Here is a 10,510-nt window from a genome sequence, read left to right as displayed (position 1 = left end):
CTTTAGAGTCTGTTTTCCCCAGTTTGAAGATTCTATTATAGAAATTTTCTTTTACAGGTCTTTAGATAGATTTTTGCTTATTAGTCATAGAAAGAACAGAATTTCATCTAAAACTTTAGTGAAACAAAAAATAATTTTCCTTCATTCCTTCCTTTTTCTTTAAGAGGGGACCCACACAGCCCAGACTGTCCTAAAAATCACTGTCTAGTCAAGGATGATCTTGAGCTCTTGATCATTCTGATTCTACCTTGTATTAGGATTACTAATATGTACCATTACATGGTGCCTTAAAATATGACTGCTAAAGCAATTAAGTAATTTTTGAAAATGAAATTTCTGGTTATATAGGTAATTTGTAATGGTAGACCAACAAATCAATAAATCAGAAAGTGATGCAAGCTTTATGTCTGCTGAAATGGTATAATATTATGTCCCCAACTTACCTGGTAAGGGAAAATTCACCTTTACAAACTGAAAGGTGAAATCAGTGTTCAATTATGAGTTAAAAATTACCCTTCATGGTCTGTACTAGTGTTTGCTTTTTCAAAATATGAATTACTAAATGAAGCCACTAATATGTATCAGTCACAATTTTCTTTTAAGCTATTAATGACAAACAGAAACAACCAACTTCCTTTAACAGAGATATTTGAAAAAGGAACAAAATAGAAGTAGGAAGACAGAAGAGTTTACCACTATATTTATGAATTTGTTAAAAAAAAAAAAACCTCTACAGTCACAAAGGAAATCCATTTGTCAGTAACAGTAACCTAAATGATAACCTTTTTAGAAGAATTAGAATTTTCAATTCCTAATTCTTACCTGTGTACACTAAGGCACATTCAAAACGGCAGCCAAAGTTAATCGTTTCAGTAATAAAACCTCCTTTTAATCTTTTGCTTACTTATTACAGAGTAGTTACTTTATTCTTATAACCAAGGAACCATACATAGCATAACATCCCCTGGCATTCAATTTTTCCACAAACCATTACATATCACAAATGGCTCTGGGTGTATGTGACTGTGGGGGATCAAACTCAAGACCTTGCACATGCTAGACATACACTCTACCACTGCAAATGACTATGTTGTGACATAATTTGTACTCTGCAAAACAATTCTGATCACACCCCGCTAAATGTGTTATTCTATGATTTATTAAAGATTTCTTTTAAAACATAAAATTTGTTTTTTTAATCTAAACATGCAAAAAATAGAAAACAATTTTTTTCTTTCTTGAATGGAATTCCAAATATATAGGACAAGTACTCTTTTATGTGATCATATTATATACAGTATTTAAGGAGCCCCTTTTATTTTATACCGTGATTAAACACAGAAGGGGAAATACTGCTTGGTAAGCTATATGTGAAATAAACCACTGTCAATTCAAATGTTAACAAAAAATGTTAAAAATTATGTAAGACACAGAGGATGGAGACAAACTGGAATGGAGCCCAAATAAATATACAATATACTGTTGACTTTATCACAGGCAAGAACTGCCCAATACTTTGGCTTTAATTTTGAAACCAGTGTACTTTAATCAAATTGTGTTGCTCTAGGAAAGTGCTAATGAAATACAACATAAATATTTGTAATTTATTCACATTGGTTTTCTAAACATTTTTTTCCTCTATTATTTTACTTCATTTGCACTGATCAAGGTTTCACTACTAAAACTAAATTAAATAAAATTAAACCAGTTATCACAAAACATGAGCATAATTCATACAATTGTTCTAAAGTTTAGCATCTCAAATGATACAGAATAGATAATTTATTAATGGACATTTAGAGTCAAAACAAGGCATGAAGTTTTAAAATGGATTTCACTTGTGATATGTAGAGTATGTCTGTCTAAAAGTCCCCAACTATTTAACAGGTATAAATCAAGAGATTGATATAATTACCATATTGAAATAAGATCGAATTTTGACTCCTCTTGCTAGATCCCACACTATCACGTTTCCATCATGACCAGCAGAAAAGAGAACTCTAGGATCGAATGGGTGTGGCTCAAGAACAAATACCTCATCTTCATGACCCTGAAATATTTTCAAGTACCAAAGCATTTATAAATATTTAAAATTAAATACCAATACATCAGTATTTCTAGAAACTGAATGGTAAGAATTATTATATTACAAAAACTTCAAATTTACCGATGTATAAAAAATAATAAACTCTGCTAATAGCACTGTTCCCGGCTTGAGGATCATTACTGACACATGGAAGTAAGATTAATGCATTTGTACACGCCAAACACAGCAAGTATCCACAATACATTTCCAAGCCAATCCTACTGAGCTACACTTTTAATTTTCAGTCACCTACAAGTTCTGCTATTCTAATAAGCAAGAGGTTTTAGATAAAATAAATGACTTTATTCTTTAATGAAGATTACTAAGTCTTTTGGGTTTTCTCACCATTAGGACATGAACAAGTTGACCAGTGTAAGAATTCCAAACTTTGAGAGTCATGTTATTAACTGCAGTTATAACTGTGTTGTCATGTCGATCCCAAGCTACCATAGTTACTTTCATTTTTGTGATTTTGTCTTCTGTTCCTTGAAGATTTTGGCTGAAATTGACAGAGCATTTGTTTACACTGACTTTATTAAAATACAAGACAAAGATAAACATGTGCTTTCTTTTCATATACATGTTTTATTTATTAACACATATAATTATTACTTACAGTGATTGAAACACTTTGAATTGACACAATTTTTGAAGAAATTACTGTACTGAATCAGGAAATCCAGGATTTCCAGGATTCTAGCATCCATAAGCCACTAAGAGAAGATGCCCAGGGTTAGTATCACTGCTATAACTATCTAGATCCAGGGGCTGTGCTATGCTGCTCATGTCCTCCCCGACTTCTCTGCTTTCCCACCCATCTGAGATAATTATAAACAAACATAAGTACAGGTAAATGATCAAAGAGTAAAACTAGACTTAATAGTTACAACATGTAATATAATTTTTCTTGGCAAAAAAAAGCCATTGGGTCTAAGAGGTCATACTTCTGGGGTGTAGGAACACAGCTTAGTTGGTAAAGTGTTTGCCCTAATAACATGCACTAATCCCTGAGTTCCATTCCCAGCATTGTATGAAACTATATGTAATGGTGTATAACTCCAAGTTCAGCACTGGGAGTGGGAGAATGGAGAGATGGGAGCATATGGATCAGGAGTTTAATATCATCCCTGATACAAGCAACTGAGTTCAAGGCTAGCCTAGGATATGAGACTCTGTCTCCAAAAATAAACAAGAACTAGACATCATTCCTCTGGGTAAGTGGAACAAACTAGGATGCTCTGGTTTCTGTAAAAGTTGCAACCAATCACTATGATACCCTTTAACCAAACTAAACTAAAAAATTACTTCAGCGGGTCTTGTCATATAGGACAATTCAAGAGCTCACAAAAACCAACACTGATCATCTCCAAGGGCACCTCTAATTATTACAGAAAAAGCACCATTTTGACATGATACACAACTTTATGAACAGAAGCCACTCAAAGCTTCAATATAACATTATTTAATATATTATATAAATATATATACCAATGTAAGTATCTCAAGCTTGATCTCTTACCCTGCTGGCCGAGTTGCCATATCCAACAAAATGCTCTTCCATTCTCTTCGTTTAAACTGCCAAATGCGTGCAGTTCCATCACGACTACCACTTACAAATCTGTGAAAAAAAAAAAAGGCCAATACTCCCCCAGGGGATGTAATTTCCCCAAAATTCAGTTTTAAAAAGACATCTTTACTGACAAAGTATTCTAATATAATCAAAATGATTTGCTTTGTTTCTATAAAACAAAAACTCCTGAGCTATGAGTTTTTAAGACCATATAAGAATGTTTTACTGCTCAGGAATGGGACACAAAAAGAACACTAAAAAAGTGATTCGAGACTACTTTTCAAATGGGATTTACCAATAAAAAAATTTCCCTTCAGTATCAAAGGACTTAGTTTGTGCTATTCAAGGTACCAAGTACTTGCATCATCTCCTTTCAAAACAAGAGCAGAACGGGCTAGAAAGATGGCTCCGCAGCACTGGCTGCTCTTCCAGAGGACCTGGATTCAATTCCCAACAACCACATGGTGGCTAACAATGATTCATGACTCCAGTTCCAGGGGATCTGGTCTCCGTGGGCTTTGCATGACACAAATGCAGGTAAAACACTCACATGCATTTAAAAAAAAAAAAAATTAAACAAGAACAGAAAATTTACATAAAAATTCTTTTTTAACATCTAGTTATGTCTCAAATAATGTAAGGATGCATTTTCACTGTCTGCCAAGAGCTTCTCTTCTGACACATGGGAAAGATATGGAGTAGATTTTAACAAGTTCTTACTAGAAAAGTGCTGAAATTACCTGACATTGCAAATTGGAAAAGAAGGCTATATTCATTTGGTCAAGAATCACTAACTTCTACACAGCTTGCAATCTGGATACAGAATAAACTTTTTGTCACAATTTTAAAATTGGAATTAAATTAGACAAACATATTTTACCTGTTACTAGTGTTCGAAAACTGAATACTGTCAACTTTGTCCTATATATAAACAGATTTAAAAAAAAAGGGTTAAAAAAGAAGCAGAAGCTGAATATAACTTGTTAGATTCACTTTAAGATTGTGCACATTCTAATTCCTTTCGCAGTACTTACAGTATGAAACTCCAATTCTGATATTTTCTCTGGCTGACCTGATCCAAAAAAATAAACTCTAATGATATGGTCTGTGCTTCCTGTAGCCAAAAACATTCCACCTATGAAAAACAGCACACACTAATGAGTCATACAAACTTTTACACAGGATATTTAATAACTTTGTAGACAATCTTCTACTGCCCCTCAAAATGTGCTTAAGGTTCTGTACTGCAGCACATACATTCTATTTTACATGTTATTTTTATAAAAAATTTTATTCCTCGAGAGCACTACTCTCAAACAGTATCAAGTTCTTAAATATATAAAAAAATTTAATTACGCCTGCTAAATGAGTCAATTACTAGACCCTTAAAAACATCAATTTATCTTTAAAAAATGTAAATTCAGAGTATGATAAATACATAAAAAGAGCCTAAGCCAGTGCTATTACACGAAAAAACAGTCTTTATGGCAGCATTATTCGAAATTTATAATCTGAAGATTTTTGGCAACAACAGATTCACTATGGTTTACCATACCTTACTGTTAATTAATATGACTATCTACAGTTATCAACTGAATAAAGGTGGAAGGAACAGGCATTGGGAACATTACATACTGAAATTATTCATGTTAATTTTCTTAACAATTTACTTTAAATAGTCAGGTTATAAAAAACTGTAGCATCCATTCAAACTGCTGCTGCATAAACTTATTTAGAAATGGAGTATCAGCACTGTTATCCAGCTACTTTTAAAAGAGGAATAAGAACAATCTGGAGCAAAATAAGTATGTACAAACCAAATTTATTTCACTTAGTTATGAAACATCTCCAAATTCCATGAAAATATTAACCAGATTTAAAATATCTATTTTCAATGAGAAACAATGTAAAGATTAACTGCTTAATCAAAGTCACTTTGAAACCACTTACTCTCCTACTAGACCAGTATGCTGTTCATTAGCCATGTAATTATAAAATCTAAATTCCAGCCAAGTTCTTGCTTACTTATTAGCTCCAGCATATGTATGGAAATATGATCTGTAATATAGCAGGAAATATTTTCCATAATTTTACATCTTTGAAGAGAAACTTTCTAGTGAACAATTTCAAGTGGAAAATTCAAAGAGTAAACAATCTTACCAGCACTAAATGAAGAACAGATCATTTGAACTCCAGGCCGAGGGCGCTCTGCAAATTTTGTAGGTCTTGGACTATAAAGAAAAAAAAATTTTTTTTTAATATTCTAAAGGGAAAAAGAGAAATCAAAATTAAGCCATTTCAAACAATAATCATGAGAAAATATAATAAGCAACAGATGGCTATCTTTCTAAAAACAACTTGAAAATCACTGTACAATGATCATTAAACTGTGTACAATTCTAGAGATGGATTTCATAGCACATTCTGATATATACAATAATCTGTACATGAAATGATTGTGAAGTCATTGTCAATGTCAATTAGTCACTTTTAATCAAAACTATACAAGTTTCATACAGTAGGACAGCAAAATACTAATATATAAGGAAATAATTTTTAAATATGAATACATTAGCAAAATAGGTGTTAGCTCTGTTGTTTATGTGTAACAGTAACTAAACCTTTTCAGCATAAAACTGTTAGTTAAGCTTTTCCTTTCTGTTCACTGTGCGTGTGTGTGTGTGTGTGTGTTGTTGCTGTATGTGTGTGCACACCCATTAATGCACATGTGGAGGCCAGAGGTTGGCATCATGTGTCTTCCTCAGTGGCGTTTCACCTCATTCTGAGAAGGGTCTTTTAATGAACTGGGAGTCAGATTGGCCAGCCTGGCTGTCCAGCTAGGCCCTAGAATCTGGAATCTGCCTGTGTTCTACCCCTGGGGTTGCAAACATGTCCACCTTTTTACAGGGTACTGGTGCTCCAAACTCAGATCCTCATGCTTGCATAGCAAGCACTTTCTTCACTGAGTCAACTCCCCAGCTTACCTTGTAAAACAATGTGATAAAACATTCTTCTAAAAAATAAAAAGTCTATCCTTATCCTAAAGAAAATCTAAAGGTTAAGTGACTTGTGTCAACAATAAATTCACTCAAAATACTGTGATCTACATGAAGTGAATTATACTTAACTATTATACATCAATTACACAGATCATGTTTACGTTAATGCTTCTGACATTATGCTTAATGCTATGATCAACTATGCTGAAAAAAAAAAAAAACATTATAGATTTTAAATATGACAACTGTTCCAATACATATATGTACATATATGCATCAATGTATTAAATATATATATGTACCAAATATATATAATATATTAAATATATTTGAAGCTCTATTTAATATATATATGTACTCATTAGTTATTTCTTTACCATTAAAGAAATGCAGTGATAATTAGGACTGTTTAAGACCAAGTACACTGCCTAACTTTCACAATCCATAGTGCTAAAATGTAGAGCGGTTTTTAAGTTTTATATTCACTAGAGGAAAAAATATACAGATATACCACCTAGTCTAGATATTATTTGTTTTGGACATTAAGAACAGACTTTCTTATTAATATAAAATGTACCATACTAAGTATCTGTTAAATTTTCAAAAAATTTAATATATGTGTAAACAAATTGCTTTGAGATTTATATCCTTAAGCTCATATCTTCTTCGGACCAAGTTTAAACAAATGTATTTAACCAAATCAAAGGGAAATTATGAAGGCAATTAACTGGTTTCATCCAATTGTATGTACTTCAGCTATATATTTTTGTAACCTTTAGGTTCAACTGCTTGTGTTAAATGCCATGTTACCCACTATACTGTAACCCACTTTCCAGGATATTAAAATAATCCTACAAAGTACCATACATCAAGAGATTTTCTATTTTCAAAGGGGGGAAAGCAAGCAACTACAAAAAAACTCCATATTTTTAAAAAAGACTTGAAGAAACACTTTGAGAGGGTCCTGGACTCAGACCTCTTGAGTTTAAGATTCCAGCACTGCCATTAATCGGGTGTGTGACCCCAGGTAACTTGCTATTTCTGAACCTTAGTCTTAGCTGACAAAAATGGCAGTAATGACAGATACTAGCTCAACTTCTCTCTGAGAAATTAAAAGCGTTTAATCTATGTAAAGTACTTAGTACAGTACCTAACACACTCAATAAATATTTGTATTATTATTACTTTAATTCTGTTCAACAGGTTCTAGATAATTCATTAATGAGTAACTGACATTTATATGGAAAAACTACCTTCTCTAGAGTCCAGAAACATGAACTACTACTATATTAAGCACTGTAATCCTCAAGAAGTACAAACAAGGTGAGAGTTAGTGAGTAACATTGTATCCAATTTAAAAACTGAAGGGAGGGGGGTGGAGAGATGGCTCAGCAGTTAAGAGCACTGACTGTTCTTGCAGAGGACCTGGGTTCGATTCCCAGCACCCACATGGTGGCTACAAACTGTCCTTAACTCCAGGGGAATCCAAAGCCCTCTTCTGACCTCTGTGGCACTGCACGACACAGGTGCACTCATATACATGCAGGCGATACACTCATACACATGAAAAAAACAATAACAACAACAACAAAAAAACTGAAGGCAATTAGGCCCACAAAGAAATACACTGAAAGGAACATAACAACTATTGCTATTGTCTATAAACATCAGTAAAATAACACAACTTTAATCTAAATATCTATAAATATAAAGGATGCAATTAGAGTTGGGCATGGTGGTGCATGCCTTTAATCCCAGTGGTCTGGAGGCAGATGCAGAAGGATCTTTACGAGTCCAGGCCAGCTGGGGCTACAGGGAGACCCTGTCTGGGGGTGAGGGGGGTGCAATTAGAGTGAAATCAACTTGCTTTGTGCAAAGAACCATATTTTAAAGTTTTTGTAATGTCAATCTTTTCTTCAAATCAAGTTTACTTTCATTATGTTACCCAAGCTGCATTGTGGCCTAATGTCCTGACATAAAAGACACTGTGTAGGAATGTTCATTCATACACATGAAGCTTAAGGCACATGCCTTATATTGGATACAGCTTTCCAAACATTAGTGTTTTAAAATAACATTAGTGCCCATAAATTATTTTATTAACTCAGCTGGACTTAACAATTCATGAACAGGAAAGTGCTGGTAACATCTAATCTGATGGCCCTTTTCATCATGACTGCGTTCAAATACTCACTACAGGACAAATACAGCCCTCCTCCTTACTGCATTTACTTAAGAGGTATGGTATAAGCCAAGTGTGGTGGCTCAGGACTAGAATCCCAGCCCTTGAGAGGCTGAGGCAGGAGGAATGCTCTAAGTGTGAGGCCAAGTGAGACTTTTTTTTTTGAAAAAAAAAGGGGGGGGGGCATTGTGTGGATGGCATGGGACAACCACAAAAAGGAGGTTTGACTCACTCATTAAGACAGGAGCAAAGCAAAGTGCTATAACCCTGGTGGTACTAACTCTTAAAATATTGTTTTAGCTATGGGCAAACCATGTAGGCTTTCTTTATCTCAGTGTCCTTACAAAAGATTAATTTTGTCCTCTCATCTTTTTTAGTATAAGGTGAAAACAGAAACGTGAAATACTATGGGATATGTATATGTATCTGTTGTTAGAGTTTAATGATGCTTCAATTCTCTGCCTCAGTTTCCCTAAAACCATAATAAAATCTTATGTTTATATGCAGAAATGTTAATTAAAACTATAGCATTAACAACTCTATTATCAGCACAAAAATAGGTTACTGAAATGAAATTAAACAACACACAAAAAGGAATGGTAATTCTATGAGGAAATAACTAGGGACAAGATTAAAAGAAAAAAAAAGCTAATGAGAATATTTTCTTTGAAGCATGAAAAAAATGGAGAGGCATAAAAATGAGAGGTTGGTTAAAATTCAAAACGAATTTGTTATTTAAATCACAGTAAATTTATTCCCTTTTGTTGACGTCTTTTACAATTTCAATCATTAAACGCATTTACTTTATGAAACAAAATAAAACTGACTTTATTTTAAGGGTTCCAGCATCCCACAGCCAAAAACAAATAGTGCCATCTGCCCCAGTAGAAGACAGGTATCTCTTTGAGCCACAGCACAATGGCGAGAACTGAAAAACAATCAGAGGGGAAAAATAATCTTTACAAGAACAGTGATATAGTCCAAACAATAAAACACACTTAAAAAAAAACAATCAAATATAAACTAAACAACAGAAAACACCCAGAACTGACCAAGTTCATGACTACCATGTTACTAAAGGTTCACATAATTTAAAAGCTGAAATACTTTTTTGTTTTAAATCTTAATTACAATATAAAAGCAACTTTGTACAACTTACTTAAATTATAAATAAAAAAGGTTTAACAGGGTTTGAAATAGTTACCTGTAGTGATGTAATAGATGCACTGTGTCCCTGAAGAACAGCCAAAGGTGCACAAGTACGAAGACACCAGACACGGATCATTTTATCACAACTTCCAGCTGCTATCATAGTGTTCTCGTAGTTTACAGCCATGTCTGATATTTCAGCAGCATGTCCTCTTAAAGTAGCTAACAATCTCCCATCATCTGTGGCCCAGATTTTCACAAGACAGTCATCAGAACCCTTGAAACAGAATAGACACAAAGAATTAATCTTATAATAGAAATTCTTAATATAGATAAGGAAATCATGTTATGTAGAGTGGTAATTCTTTTTTTTTTAAATATTTTATTCATTACTTTTATTTTATGTGTATGTGTGTATTGCCTGCATGTATGCAAGTGCACCCGTGTCATACAGTGCCCACGGAGGTCAGAAGAGGGCGTCGGATCCCCCAGAACTGGGCTTATGGATGGTCAGTAGCTGCCAT

General features: G+C 33.6%; 1 protein-coding gene across 3 annotated transcripts in view; it reads right to left on the bottom strand.

The window, feature by feature from the left end:
• The window catches only part of Phip (pleckstrin homology domain interacting protein), a 154,632-nt gene that overhangs the window by 85,747 nt on the left and 58,375 nt on the right, over positions 1-10,510 (bottom strand). For all 3 annotated transcript variants that reach the window (XM_008827171.3, XM_017796638.2, XM_029560662.1), the window contains 8 exons: positions 10,042-10,263; positions 9,665-9,765; positions 5,817-5,887; positions 4,691-4,791; positions 4,537-4,577; positions 3,606-3,704; positions 2,432-2,585; positions 1,916-2,050 (listed from right to left, as the gene is read on the bottom strand). In XM_008827171.3, the coding sequence (XP_008825393.1) occupies positions 1,916-2,050; positions 2,432-2,585; positions 3,606-3,704; positions 4,537-4,577; positions 4,691-4,791; positions 5,817-5,887; positions 9,665-9,765; positions 10,042-10,263 (924 nt within the window). The remainder of the gene's footprint in view (positions 1-1,915; positions 2,051-2,431; positions 2,586-3,605; positions 3,705-4,536; positions 4,578-4,690; positions 4,792-5,816; positions 5,888-9,664; positions 9,766-10,041; positions 10,264-10,510) is intronic.

This window comes from Nannospalax galili, unplaced genomic scaffold (assembly GCF_000622305.1).
Source record: "Nannospalax galili isolate Female #2095 unplaced genomic scaffold, S.galili_v1.0 scaffold613, whole genome shotgun sequence".
Lineage (NCBI taxonomy): Eukaryota > Metazoa > Chordata > Mammalia > Rodentia > Spalacidae > Nannospalax > Nannospalax galili.
Note: the sequence above shows the minus strand (reverse complement) of the source record. Positions and strands in the feature narration are given on the sequence as shown.